A 15,571-nucleotide genomic window follows, 5' to 3' on the forward strand; every position below is an offset into this window, starting at 1 on the left:
AGACAAGAAATTATAACCAGTTTTCCCAAGGGGAAAAAAATGGGAGGAAATGCATTAATGGGTATGGTTGATTAAAGAAAGATACAACCCAGAATATGTGCTAGAGTTGTTTTGAGATGCCCGGCAGAATTATCAAGAGGCAAACGGGACTGACAACAAGATGTTGAACTGAAAGTCTAAAGAACAGCTAGACCAGCTTCACATCTTCCCCGCTTTCATATTTAGACTGACAGATTATCAGTTAGTCACATGGAAAAAGAGAAAACCTGGAAAAGTCCTCTCTTCAGATATTAAACAGCCTGTCTGGGAGAACTGGTGCTGTTGTTGAGGTGTTGTGCTCCAAAATGAATCATTCTTCAGTCAGCTATTCAAGGGAACCCTAGGACTAACACATTCTTGGGTATCAGCAAATGATAGCCATGTTCACAGAGCTCCCACTCAGCTTTTCTATTCAGAGTTAAGACTAGTAAGGAAACAAACCTGTAGTGTACCTAAAAGCAGAGGACCTTGCAGAGTATAGCTGCAGAAGATAACTGACCCAGACCTCCATTCTCACAGAGAAACAGCCAAAGATCACCATCAATATACCAAGAAAACCAAGAGCATGAAAGACAAAAGCCAAGATAGAGAGAACAATTACCCTAGAGAAAGCAGAGACATTTTAGAAAATAATAGAAAAGCTAAAATAAAACAACCCACTAATTTATATTATCAGGGATATTTGAAATACTTCATATATAAAAATAAGATGATGCTGTTAAAAAAAAAACACACACACACAAAATGTAAAAACAAACAAAATAACTGGAGGCCAGGAAAATGTGAAAAAATAATTTGCCAGAAGGTACCTATGATTTGATGTCATTTATATAAATCATTCGGAGAAAGCAATGGCACCCCAGTCCAGTACTCTTGCCTGGAAAATCCCATGGGTGGAGGAGCCTGGTAGGCTGCAGTCCATGGGGTCGCTAAGAGTTGGACACGACTGAGAGACTTCACTTTCACTTTTCACTTTCATGCATTGGAGAAGGAAATGGCAACCCACTCCAGTGTTCTTGCCTGGAGAATCCCAGGGACGGCGGAGCCTGGTGGGCTGCCGTCTATGGGGTCGCACAGAGTCGGACACAACTGAAGTGACTTAGCAGCATATAAATCATTAAACATTTAGAACGTTGTATATTGTTTATGGATATTACATTGCAGAAAATGAATCAGAACATGTGTTGGGGGGCTGCTCAGTGGCTCAGTAGTGTCTGACTCTTTGCAACCCCTGGACTGTACCTGCCAGGCCCCTCTGTCCATGGAATTTTCCAGGCATGTATTTTCCAGGTACCAAGATGTATAGGAGTAGGGAAGAAGGTTGGAGGCAGATCTGGCTGTAATTGTAACGTTTCATTCTGTTAGAAAAAGAGAAAAGTTGAAGCAAATTTTTTTATTATTATTATCTATCAAATCTGGATAATATCTGTTAAATCGTGGATGCCTACTATATTCTGTAAACTTTTGCATGTGTTTTAAATATTTGTAATTAAAAATTCAAAAATTGAAATGCTGAATTACAGAAAAATTTTGTACAATTGTATAATGAAAATCACAGTCTAAAAGAAAGAAGAAAACGTGACATGCCTTTTAACATGTAAAACGTTAAATGCAATGTAAAAACAGGAAAATGTTTGATTTTAAGTATTCTGAGATTATGACAATTGGACCATCCAGAAGGAAAGATAATTCCACAACACTTCAGCTCTGCAGTAAGCAATACATGTATAGTCTTAATAATATACAGACTGCTTGCTTATTTTCAACTCTTAGGATTAATCTATAAAAACATGGAAGACTTAATTAAGATTAGGCACTGGAAAGGCAGGAAAGAGTAGGTGGAGGGAGGATCAGAGCACTAAGGAGAACCAAACAGTATTAAGTTATAGGCTAGTCGTGCATTCATTCAATCGTTACATAGCTTTTATTTAACATTCTTATGTTGAAGGCACTATTTTAAGTAATTGGCAATACGTGCTAAGTCTCTTTGGAGAAGGCAATGGTACCCCACTCCAGTACTCTTGCCTGGAAAATACCATGGATGGAGGAGCCTGGAAGGCTGCAGTCCATGGGGTCCCTGAGGGTCGGACACAACAGAGCGACTTCACTTTCACTTTTCACTTCCACGCATTGGAGAAGGAAATGGCAACCCACTCCAGTGTTCTTGCCTGGAGAATCCCAGGGACGGGGGAGCCTGGTAGGCTGCTGTCTATGGGGTCGCAGAGAGTCAGACACGACTGAAGTGACTTAGCAGCAGCAGCGGCAGCTAAGTCACTTCAGTCGTGTCCGACTCTTTGGGACCCTATGGACTGTAGCCCACCAGGCTTCTCTATCCATGGGATTGTCCAGGCAAGAATACTAGAAGCAGGCTGCTGTGCCCTTCTCCAGGGGATCTTCTCGACACAGGGATCAAACCCGTGTCTCCTGCACTGGCAGGCGGGTTCTTTACCACTAGCGCCAGCTGGGAAGCCCAATTAGCAATACTGCTGCTGCTGCTAAGTCGCTTCAGTCGTGTCCGACTCTGTGCGACCCCATAGACGGCAGCCCACCAGGCTCCCCCGTCCCTGGGATTCTCCAGGCAAGAACACTGGAGTGGGTTGCCATTTCCTTCTCCAATGCATGAAAGGGAAAAGTGAAAGTGAAGTCACTCAGTTGTGTCCAACTCTTAGCAACCCCATGGACTACAGCCTACCAGGCTCCTCCGTCCATGGGATTTTCCAGGCAAGAGTACTGGAGTGGGGTGCCACTGCCTTCTCCAAATTAGCAATACAGAGGTGAACAAACTCCCTGCCTTTATTCAATTTACATTCTAGTTCAAGAAGCAGACGTTACCAAACAAGGTTTTAAAAGAATTATCAATAAAAGGAATGTAACTGTAAAAATTAGAAGGGGGAAGGAAGGGGAGATAGTGTAAATATGAATACTAAATCATAATTCACAAGAAAATCCATTTATAGTTCATAAACAGCACTGTTCAATGGTGAAATGTTTTCTATTTGTGGAAAATAATGGTGGAACTATTCTATATCTGTATCTGTGTTGTCCAGTGTCATCACCATTAACTACATGTAACTGTTGAGAACTTGAACTGTGGTTAGTGTGACAAAGAAACTGAAATTTAAATTTTATTTAATTTTAATTAATTGTAATTTGACTTGTGACATGTTCCTGGCTACTACTGTATTGGACAGCACAGATTTAAAATGAAGGGATCAGATAGCATATGCATATTTTGTAGAAATAAATAGAAAGCCTGTTAAACATGATTGTCTACAAGGTGGGGAGAATTTAAAGGGAACATTTCACTGAGTCATCTTGCACTTTTGATCTTCTGCTACATGCATGCATTTGGTTGATTAAACTTTTGGGTCTTTGAGGGGGAATAGAGAATCATCCTTTTAAAAATGTTATTCAGGTTATACCTTAAGTATCAACTGAAGCGAATAACTGGGCAAGAATCAGAACTCTAAGCTTCAAACAATTTTTGTTATTAGGAGGTCTCCATAGAGAGTTTTATTATTTGGCTTGAGATAGCTAGTAAGGTAAATATTGGTCAGTGAGGTTAATAGTTTCTGGTTTCAGAGAAACTAAAAGCTACAAGTTTTGAAATACGGTCCTACAATTATAGAGCTGTGAGAATTGCTATCCACAGAAAATTATATATCCAGATCTCCAACTTTTCTCACCAAAACCATGCTCAAATATATATCATCATTATTAAACTATCACTCAAGCCCAAGTGGCCTTATTTTTGCATTTGAAGATAACAAAATACTTGTCATTACATTTCAATTCAATGTATCCTTGGTCATGGATAGTTTCTGCTGTGTTCTACTGATGGGTCATGTAGCTAATTTACTGAGGTTTCTAATCTTATCTGGGTGTTGAGGGAGGGGGTAGGGGAAGAGGAAGCTGTATAGCTATCCTTGTTAAATTAACAGTAAAGGAATGAGGGCCACTTTTTCTAGACATGGTACAGATGGAATTGGCTTCAGCTTGTTTATAATCTGTTGCTAGTTTTAACAACTTGTTTTGAAGATATTTGAGAGGAAGGAGGAAAAGGTTGGAAGAGAGAGCTAAGGAAGTTTTTCTCAGGGGGCAGTTGGAATGAAACATTTTAAATCTGTGAACAGTACACTACTTTTGGAGAGCTGTATCACTATAAAATTCCAGGTTCAAGTAGACTTAAAGCAGCTTTGTTAAGTTACATTACGAGTCAGCAGGAATCATTCTTCCTACTGCAATCTAAAATAAATCCACTCTAGTGTAGGTGGTAGCAAGCACCAATGACCTACTGTTAATAAACTAGATCACTTACTCTTACATTCGAGATGTAAATGAACATATCCTGGATTTGCATCACATTATACCAGCATATACCATAGACACCAAGTTATGTCTGCAGATTAATTTGGCCTGATGTTTGGATAAAATTGAAGCAGAACTGTCATATTCCAATTTGTCGGTATAAAGTGTAGTACTTGTAGTTACTTGCTATTAAGAAAGGAGAATTCTTAGAAAGGAGCATTATTTATTGAATATAAGTTGTTCTTGATATTAACAGGCTAATATCTAAAAGGTACAGTTTATGGTCTTGGAAATAAAATGATAATCAGCCCATATCCAAATGCTTTGAATAGAAACAAAAGGATGTACTGGGGATAGGGTGAGTCAACTCTGTTTATACAGGTTTTCACATGACTTTTCTTTTAAAAAGTATATGGAATGCATCCAAAACAAATACTGTTTTGTTAGATGAGAAGACCAAAAGGGAAATCCTAGAGAAAGGAGGATGGATGATCTGTCTTTAATGTCAAAACTGACAAAAACACATCCCCCCTCTTTTGCTCAAGATAATTTTCTCAACAAGACCCAGATTGCTTCAGTCTTTGCCTATCACCCTTTGAAGCACTCTCCTTATTATTAGGAGTGGGGGCAGGGTTTCCTTTGAGGATTTTTACAGCATGAAGAGTTCCTCCTTTAAATACTTTCACATGATGAGGGAATTCTGCTTTCAAAGTGCTGTCATCACTGTGGCTTCTCTGCCATAAGACGATTTATTCTTGGGTGAAGGTCCTTCTTAGTTTGATTGTCAATAGGACTTACCTTTCTAATGGATTCTCTTTCTATAGAGCTTGCTTGTTCTGAGAGACACAGCAAAAGGGCTCAACGTGCTCTTTTGTTCACCTTACTGATGAAGTTGACTGGTGATTCTCTTTTGAAATATGTTCCATCATATACAGTTACAGACTTCAACGTGCCTCTGTCAGTCTCCACCAATAAAGATGTGGGTGACATGTCCAATATTCCTGCTTGAAAGCTGTATTTCTTCTACAGTGCAAAGGGACACTGTGAGTTTGAGGATGTCTAGTGTCTTTTCCAATGTTTAGATAGCACCATGGTAAATAACAAAGACTATTCAAGTGTCAACAGTGTTCCCAGAAACATTGAAGTCTTTTGAGAACCTGTGCTCCATGTCACTCCAGATCACCCTGCTCAACTCTTAAATAGTCTTTTGGAAAATTCTATAAATATTTAATTCATGAAAGCAAAATGTATAGCTGTATGGTTTCATAGCTCATTTGAAAGCAGTTCTCTCCCCTCCCCAAAATCTTTAGTAGGCAGTGATTCACAATTATTAGAAAAAAATTGGAATGAATAAACCCCAAATAAAGCATATCGTTTTCTCCATATTATTGCCTAAAGGTGAGTTTTTAAGTCTTCCTGGCTGTTTTAGATAAATGAATAAAAATCTTACCTATATCCCAAACTAGATGAGATCATTTACATCATTACTCTTGGACTTTCCCTTTAAACAGTTTGGTCTTTAGAAGGTGCGGGAATTGGTATTGTCTAGCAGGGTACCCCGGAGAAGGCAATGGCACCCCACTCCAGCACTCTTGCCTGGAAAATCCCATGGACGGAGGAGCCTGGTGGGCCACAGTCCATGGGGTCGCTAAGAGTCGGACAGGACTGAGCGACTTCACTTTCACTTTTCCCTTTCATGCATTGGAGAAGGAAATGGCAACCCACTCCAGTGTTCTTGCCTGGAGAATCCCAGGGATGGGGGAGCCTTGTGGGCTGCCGTCTATGGGGTCACACAGAGTCGGACACCACTGAAGTGACTTAGCAGCAGCAGCAGCAGGGTACCCATTCACTATTCCCTTCCACCTAGCAGCTCTTAAGTGCAACAGTGTATCTATCAACTAATCCAGACTGGTAGTAAACATAATTCTTAAAACCTACAACTTCCTTCCTGCTAGAGTGTTTAAATGATTGACCTCTCAGCCCTTCACTGAGGAAGAAAGTGGAGCTTAAGTAGAGCGCCTAGACTAAATCAGCTGTAGATTAAGACAGATTCTAGTTTTGGCTTTGCCACTTCCTGCCTGAGTAAGGTTGGCAAATAACTATTCCTTCTGCTCCCCAACCCTCTCCCTGCACAACCCAGTAAAGTAAGTAACCTAGATGATCGTTATGTGTTTTTACCACCTTAAATAAATAATAAGGATATTTCACCTGGATGGAGAGGCTTAATTATAGAAATTGAGCCAAATTGGATAGTCCAGTGAGAAATTAGAACTGATATTCCTTAATCTGCTTTTGTAAAGGAGTATGATTATGTTCTCTCCTCTTGTGGACTCTATGATGTTCTATTAATATTCATTCCGCTTTCTTCTATAAGCCAAATTGAAAATCAGTTTAATATACATCTCACCTGTACCTCTGTACTGTATATCATGGGAAGCTCTGAATATACTGAAGTCAATTACCTTCAAGATGCTCACCACCTAAGCAGGGAGAAAGCATGAAAACAAATCACAAATCTAGTGTGATGAGTAGAACAAGATAAGTATACACAAAACACAGGGGTAAGCATGGGAAATACATATATATTTCCCTGGATCTATTTTAAATTCTAGAAATAGGAAAATGTGTGCAGTGGGGGAGGGTGGTAGCTTTATGGTAAATTCTTTAAAAAAACAAAACCTCCTGAATCTTTACCTGTTTATTGCTGAATCAAATATGTCTCCTCATAATATTATTTGCTATAAACTGGAATCAAACAAGTTAAGACATGGAAGGTTTTCAACAAAAACCAGAATGTTCTCTTTCTTTTCATAGATAAATTATTTTTCAATGTCTTAAAACTTTGGGATTCTGGTGGTTAAGATGGTTGAGTCTGCCTGCAATGCAGGAGACCCGAGGTCAATCCCTGGGTTGGGAAGATCCCCTGGAGAAGGAAATGGCAACCCACTCCAGTATTCTTGCCTGGAAAATCCCATGGATGGAGGAGCCTGGCAGGCTACAGTCCATAGAGTTGCAAAGAGTTGGGCACCACTTCACTTTCACTTTAAAACATTACCACTAAGTTTCTCTTTAGTATTGGTGGCCTGGCGTGCTGCAGACATGGGGTCGCAAAGAGTCGGTCATGACTGAGCGACTGAACTGAACTGATTGGTGCTTCTGTCGTTAAACAAAGAAGAGCACTGAAATGCGTCAAGTAATCATTAAAAACCAAATAGTGTAGCCCAGAATATGTTGAGAGTCCCTCTGGAATTTAGAAAATGGGGAGAAATGAGTTTTCTTAAGGATACTGATGTTTCTTAGCATAATTAGGTTTTATGGATTATTAGCCTATATCTACTAAGTTAAGGTTTTCTTTGTGATTTGTAGCCATCTTGAATTAAAATCAAGGAATTGGAAAGTGTTTAAACTCCAGGTGTTAAATCTAGCACTATGAAAGCTGTACTGTTGCATGAGGGGAGTGCGGGGTGGGGAGCTTGGGGGAATTTAGTATAAAAACCTGGTCTGAGCTAATTTGTTTTGAGACTGGAAATCATATTGTTGAAACTTGCATTCTGTTTTCTTTAAATAGGTGTATTAACACAAAGTACTCTGCTTTCAATGGGCTTCCTCCTTTCTACAGGAAAAATTTCGCTTCTGGAAAAGAATTGCACAAGCAATTCAGCAACATTGCACCTCTTTCATCATTTTAGGAATACAGACTTCAGCTCAGTAACTCCAGACATATTTTCTGGAAACATGTAAAAACAAGCCCATAAGTACTGAACGTAAAACCTGGGTACACCCATAAACATGTGTACAATCTTAAGGTCTACTTACCACTGAGTTTTTTAAAGCTGTGTGCATATTTTAAAAATCACTAGAATAAATGAAAATTGGAACAAGATGCTGTTTGAGAGAAGGTGCTACCTGGAGATTCCTGAGGAATACTGCTCTGTAACTGTCCTATGAAGTGAGCACGCCTCTTGCCCATCAATAGATAGCACCTGTGCTTTCCAGACTACTTCCTGTTGTTCAGTCGCTAAGTCATGCCTGACTCTTTTTGAACCCATGGACTGCAGGATGCCAGGCTTCCCTGTCCTTCACTATCCTCCTGGAATTTGCTGAAACTCATGTCCGTTGAGTTGGTGATGCCATCCAACCATCTCATCCTCTGTCGCCCCCTTCTCCTACTGCCCTCAGTATTTCCCAGGATTAGGGTCTTTTCCAGTGAGTTAGCTCTTCGAATCAGGTAGCCAAAGGATTGGCTTCAAAGCTTCAGCTTCAACATCAGTCCTTCCAGTGATTATTCAGGGTTGATTTCCTTTTGGATTGACTGGTTTCATCTTGCTGTCCAAGGGACTCTCAAGAGTCTTCTCCTAAGAAATTATATTAAGATGGAAACAACAGAATTTAAAAAACATATATTTTAACTATCCAAGTGTTAGTTGCTCAGTTGTGTCCAACTCTTTGTGACCCCATGGATTGTAGCCCACCAGACTCCTGTTCATGAAATTCTCCAGGCAAGAATACTGGAGTGGTTAAGTCATTCACTTCTCCAGGGGATCTTCCTGACCTAGGGATCAAATCTAGGTCTCCTGCATTGCAGGCAGATTCTTTACCATCTGAGTCACCACGGAAGCCCTTAACTATCCAAACTAAGTACTAAAAAAGTACGGTTCCTAAAGAAATATGGAATAGTTAAAGTTAACAGCCAGACCAGTTGGATTGTGTTTTGGAAAAAAAATTTTAAAAATCACACTGTAAAACTCATAGTGCTTCCGAGCTATGCCCAGTGACTCTGAAGATAAGAACAAGAAGTGGAAGTGGTGAAAGAGAGCTTTGTAAGTTTGGGGATGTGCTCAAAACTACTGGGTGTTCTAAGAGAGTCTCACAAAACATAAATCTCAATGCAACTGTAATCTGGATGTGAGGAAAATGTTATTCTTAAAAATAGTTGCATTTTTGCAAAATACTTTAACCTTCAGTCTTCGGCCTTTCTTTTCTCAGGTTGAAAAAATTAAGCATGATTTATATACTAAAGATTTCCTTTCTGTGCTTAGTATTCCTTTTAGAATGGCATTCTAACCCATGGTTGTATCTCTCTCTGTTTCGGTTCTTGTGTGTGCTCTGCCCCAGGTTGGCCTTCATTCCACGACGTGATCAATTCTGATGCGATCACATTCACAGACGACTTTTCCTATGGGATGCACAGGGTGGAGACCAGCTGCTCTCAGGTCAGTGTACCCCACCTAAAAACCCCAAATGTTGCTCATTCTGCTTTGCAAACACTGCCAAGACTCCTGGTTGTGCTAAATGTAGTAACTAAGGCCAACTGACCCATCACAAAAGCGACAGACAAGCACAATGAGGTCTCTATCAAGTCCTAATGATATCTCAGTCTTGAGGAGTTTAGCAAGTCCTATTAAATGTCAGTCATTGGCTTCAACGCTAGTAAACAAAATCATTGGTAGGAAAAATTCTTCTCATTGACTCAATACAGTGGGGAATTGAATGAAGATTTCATTACGTGACTTCACGTGACCTGACATTTTCTCTCTATGTGTACTCATTGTTCAGTCATCATACCTCTAATGGTAACGATCCCAACATGGTCAACAAAGACCCCAAAAACGTCTCTCCTTGGATGGATGTGAGGAGGGAAGTTGGAGAACAGCAGTAGGAAGAGGAAGTTTAGTGGCAGGCTGTGCGAGGGCAGAGAGAGAACGTGCGAGAAAATAATTTCTTCTATAAGTCTCCTATCCTCATTTCTAAGGATGTTCCTTTCACTCTCCTCTGACTGAATCAGTGCCGGATCTAAGGGGGAAATGAACATGTGTTGAGGAGGAGGGAAAAATATAGTTAATCTGTCATCAAGAAACTTGAACTTAAACCCAAAGACATGGCCAGAACATTCTTGTACATAGAACTAGAGCAACTGCACATTCTAGTCCAGAGTAGGTCATCCTGCTCTACTTTGCTTTACATAAGTGAAATGGAAAGTCTGAGTGCTGTGGTACCGAAGCGCACTGATGCTAGAGTGCGTTGCTGGGGGCTGTCTCTTGTACAAATTAGAGGTGGAGGGGCACCGTCAGGCAGCTGTGAGGGCAGAGGGATTGCCACGTGAGCCTCCCTCAGCATTCTTCCACCTGCCCTTTAACCCTGTTCTTCAGCCACAGGAGTTTTAGGGAGGAGGTGGCATATTTACTACCAAGTAGGGAGGAAGATTGGTTTGAACCTAACCATCTGATGAATTTCTATTTTATTTTATTTTTTTTAAAGTAAAGCTGGCAAGTGAACTGTATTCTAAGTATGAGGACCACTCTCTCCCTTGAAAAAGTAGGCTTTATATCTTATCTAAGTCACATTTTCAATTCACCCTCATTTCTCAGATCTGAGTGTAAGTGAGAAAGTGGTACTTTTTGATTCTGGGTCTCACCCTCAGAGATTTCTAATTTAATTGGTCTGGGTGAGGTCTGAACATCAACCTTCTTAAAAGCTCCCCAGGTAAATGCTCACAGTAACCTTCTGAGTAGATAATGTTTCTGTCTCTCTTACAGTGGAGGAAACTGAGGTACAAGAAGTACAGTTACACTTGTATAAATATTCATAGATTGAACTGAGATTTGAGTGTGGGCATTTAGCTCCAGAGCTTTTTATGGTGCTCAAATGGATAGATAAGTAGATAGATACAAGCACCATAAAAAGTCATGTTGAAATAAGAAAAAAACAAATCCGATGATCCCCCAGCAGTTAGTTCAATTCAGTTCTGGATTCAATTGAATGTTTATTTTCATAACTTCCACAAAAGCAAATTGCAAACATCTACCCAGGAATCTAAAACATTTGACAAAAAAGTGAGATGGGATGGTACATAGTCATTTATAACTTAGGTACATAGTATTTAGTAAACCTCCCTTAAGGCTAATGGTTGTGGGTGTTTTTTTTTTTTTTTTCCCTTTAGATTTTTAAGCTGCCTTAAAGGCTGTTGTATGACTGCTCCTTTTCTTTTCACTCAGAACCTATTTTCAAACATTGAGTTCTATGAAAATTATATGAAAAGGGACAGAAAAAGTGGGGCATAAGATAGTAACTTTCCTTCAGGGCCTACTCTCTGAAGTCTTTGTGACTAATTCTTAAAATTCACAGTTGGAATACACTTCCTCATTTCTCTGTGCCAGCCACTGAGGTGACATCAGTAGGAGTCAAGATAAGACCCTTAGGAAGGTGTCTTGCAGGGACCAAAGAGGAATGAAACCACAAACTGTGCCCAAATTAGGCAACACTCATAACAGACACCACACTAACCCGGGCATAGCTCTCAGCCCTTGGTTAAAGGCCTAGTGACTGTTACTGTTCTTTGGGTGCAGTTGGGTAAAGCACTGATACTCCTTTTCAGCCTCTTTTTCCACCACCTTTATTTCTCACGTAAGAAAGTGCATCTTGCTGACGATGCGTGATGTGTGTGTGGTCAGTTGTGTCCAACTCTATATGACCCCATAGATGGTAGCCAGGCTCCTCTGTCCATGGGATTGTCCCAGGCAAGAATACTGGAGTGGGTTACTATTTCCTCCTCCTGGGGATCTTCCAGACCCAGGGATCGAACTCATGTTTCTTTTGCTTCCTGCATTGGCAAGGGGATTCTTTACCACTGAGCCACCTGGAAAGCCCAGAAAGTGCTTGACCCTTTCTTAAATAAAAGTCTTAAATTTACAGAAAAGAGCAAGGGATATTTGTTCCGTTTCTTTCTTAAATGTGGAGAGAAAGGGAGGGAAATTTGTTCCATTAATGCATGTGCAAAAGTGCATGCTTTGGGAAGTAAGTGCCACATAGAAAATAATCAGGTTCCAGCCCCAAAGAATATGTTTGCTGGAATCTTCCCCATGTGGACAGAGTGGGCCTGTCTGCCCCACTTTGGGCTAATAGCTCACTAAGCCAAAAGTGTGTATCTTTCCTTTCAGTTTCTTTGTCTTTTAATTTGTGCTTGACACATAAATTTATTTTTCTTTTGTTTTACATTTTTCTTTAGTTTTCTCTTTTCTATTTTCTCATTCATCCTTTTTATCTTGACATGGTGGGGAGGGGGGCGGGGAACTGATTTAATGCTTTCCTTACTAGAGAATGGAGAAGGCAATGGCAACCCACTCCAGTACTCTTGCCTGGAAACTCCCATGGACGGAGGTGCCTGGTAGGCTGCAGTCCATGGGATCGCTAAGGGTCGGACACGACTGAGCGACTTCACTTTCACTTTTCACTTTCATGCATTGGAGAAGGAAATGGCAACCTACTCCAGTGTTCTTGCCTGGAGAATCCCAGGGACGGCGGAGCCTGGTGGGCTGCTGTCTATGGGGTCGCACAAAGTCGGACACGACTGAAGCGACTTAGCAGCAGCAGCAGCATACTAGAGAAACTGCTTGTATTTTACTTCCTGGTTTCTCATCCTTAATACTGTTTTTCACTATCGGTTTATCTTCTTTTATCTTTTATTCTTTCAGTTTATGTAGTCTTCTACTTGCAACTTATCCCATTTTTTTTTTTTTTAACTTTTGGATGTTGACATGGTAACTTATCTAATTTGCTTCTCCTCTTAATAAAACTCTTGTGTTTTGAGTTTACATGGCTTGTCATTTCTCTGGACTGAATTGCATCAAAGGAGTTTGTGTTATGACAAATCTGTTAGTTGTTTTCAGTAGCTTAGAGACATTTTCAGTTGGACATGTTATGTGGAATGCTTCTTTCTTTATGGTAAAGATGGAGCATCTAAACAAGAAGACCCTTTTACTGCCAACTTAACACCAATAAACTGAGCTTCTGTGGATAAAACCAGTAGATTCAACTTGCCTGCAAGGCAATATGGTGATTTTTTTGGTCTATGGGTCTCTAATTCTTGCTTTAGTACTTAGAATTCTTCTTCCTCTTCTCCTTTTTCTCCCCTCCCTCATCCTCCTTACTCTTCCTCCCCTCTCCCTTCTTCATTGTTATATGAATCACACCATGCAGTTAAGCCTCATATTTGGGTGCATGCATGCATGTTAAGTTGCTTCAGTAGTGTCTGACTCTTGGCGACCCTATAGACTGTAGCCCGCCAGGTCCCTCTGTCCTTGGGATTCTCCAACCAAGAAAACTAGAGTGGGTTGCTGTGCCCTTCTCCAGGGGAGTCTTCCTGACCCAGGGATTGAACCTGGGTCTCCTGAATTACAGGTAGATTCTTTACCGTCTGAGCCAGCAGCTGCTGGTGCTGCTGCTAAGTCATTTCAGTCATGTCCGACTCTGTGCCACCCCATAGACGGCAGCCCACCAGGCTCCCCTAAAGCCCCCTATTTGGGTAGAAATGACAAACACATTGGGAGCCATGCCTCCCGCCTCTTTATACTACATTGTGGCTTTTCCATGTGTCCAGTGACATCTTAGGTTGTGATATTTTAGTAAAATTTTTATTGAGAAAATTAAGATTTATTCAGTACAGTAACCACTTTCCAGAGAAATAATACAGTCAGGTCCTTCTAAAAGAATCTCTGTGCTTCTCAGTGATTTTTTAGAAGGACCTGATCTTTAAGTTAACAACACAGAAAATAAGCAAGGGTAGTAGAGCTTCTTTATTTCCTTCATCAGGATTCCTGCTTCTGAAGGAAACTGGTTATCCTTTATATTCTGATGTTCATTGCAACTATACCTGTTCTGTTTCACCATTCTATCTTCTAAGTTAAGGAATTATACTCCACTTATCTCTTCCAAAGTGGAACTTTATCTTAAATCTGCCCACTTTGGGGTGGGCATAGGTAGGTATCTCCCCCCTGGCTGTAACAATTTCCTAACAATTCTCAGTTATAAAGAATTTTCCTCCATTTTATATAACTTACATTTTTAGCTAGTGATAAAAATATGTTGCTTCTAATCCAGTTTCACTGATGACTATCAATAATTGCTTGACAGCTTCTCCCTAAACCTCCAACCCCAGCCTGTTTAGCAACATTGTCAGGAATTTAAATTCAGTGGAAAGAGGTAAGATTTGCATGATATAAACTGTAGTTCAGCAAGATAAGTCCCTCCTGGAAATACTTGGGGAATTCTTCCTTCTTTAGATCGAATTTCTACATCTGCAGCAAATGGGAGACCAATAAATCACTGAACATTTTGTAATAATCTTTGAGGAAACCACCAGAACCCTGAGTTTACCCAAGCTGGACTCTGTTTATGACTGTAGCTATTACTGTTTGAATCTATAGTAGAGTCCCTTAGTTTGTTTTAGATCAGTATTAATTTGTTCTAAGTCAGCCAAATCAACAGAAAGGTAAATATCCACCAACACAAAGTATTTTTCAAGAGTTGAGCAGTTTTGGGTAAAACTCCAAACCTTATTAATCTTTTGCAGATGACAACTCATATATTGCTGATGATTAAAGATACCCATGTGTTACAATAGGGTTTCAGACTCACAGCCCCCTCTCTTTTTCTTGATCTTTCAGTAAAATCATAATGCTAAACTGGTGACTTCACAATCCTTTCCTTGGCAAAAGATTAATATCACAAGCACAGAAGAAAAGAGCCCTACTTACGCACAAGTGTCTTCAATAACAGTGGGAGAAAACAGGATACTACTGGCAAAGTCAATTGCTTTTCTTCTTAAAACTCTTTTCTCCTTCCCATCCTGCCCCATGCACCCAAGTGTAAAAGCCCGGCTTTGAAACCACTTCATCTTGTAGATCAAACACTTAAGAGAAAATGACAACAATAAAGCCTAAAACATCCTAGGAATAGCTGGGAGAAAACCCTCTAAGACAGTTGGAAATACATCAGTGCAGAAATATGTAACTGGGTTCAATGTACTATTTGTGTTTCTTATGCACACAATTGAGAATTGCAGTCAGATTTTAAGGAATTATGTTAAATTTGATGCCCAATCACTTTTTTTGGATGTGGGGGGTGGGGTGGGCGTCCTTTCCTTTTGTTCTCTGCAGGTTCTTTAGTTGCCAGTTTTTCTGAGTGAGAGGCTTAGGTGATAAAGGATTCCTGTGGGAATTTAAAATTTTTCTTTTGAACAATGCTTATCTCATGCTTCCTCAGAATGAGAGCTAGAATATTCTGCCATAGTTTGTATTTTACCTATAAATGAAAGAAATACATAACTACCTTAAAACAACTTTCAAAATGCACGCCGAAGATTCTACCCTGAAATAAATCATTAACAGCAGGTTTCAGAGATTTCTTCATCGGGCAACCAGTTTGTTTCAGTTACAACCAGGTGTGC

General features: G+C 40.1%; 1 protein-coding gene across 4 annotated transcripts in view; it reads left to right on the top strand.

Annotated features, from left to right (window-relative positions):
• MSRB3 (methionine sulfoxide reductase B3) overlaps positions 1–15,571 on the top strand; it is a 182,409-nt gene that overhangs the window by 159,907 nt on the left and 6,931 nt on the right. For all 4 annotated transcript variants that reach the window (XM_027542452.1, XM_027542451.1, XM_027542453.1 and 1 more), the window contains one exon: positions 9,463–9,560. In XM_027542452.1, coding sequence (XP_027398253.1) covers positions 9,463–9,560 — 98 coding nt within the window. The remainder of the gene's footprint in view (positions 1–9,462; positions 9,561–15,571) is intronic.

This window comes from Bos indicus x Bos taurus, chromosome 5, assembly GCF_003369695.1.
Source record: "Bos indicus x Bos taurus breed Angus x Brahman F1 hybrid chromosome 5, Bos_hybrid_MaternalHap_v2.0, whole genome shotgun sequence".
Classification (NCBI taxonomy): Eukaryota; Metazoa; Chordata; class Mammalia; order Artiodactyla; family Bovidae; genus Bos; species Bos indicus x Bos taurus.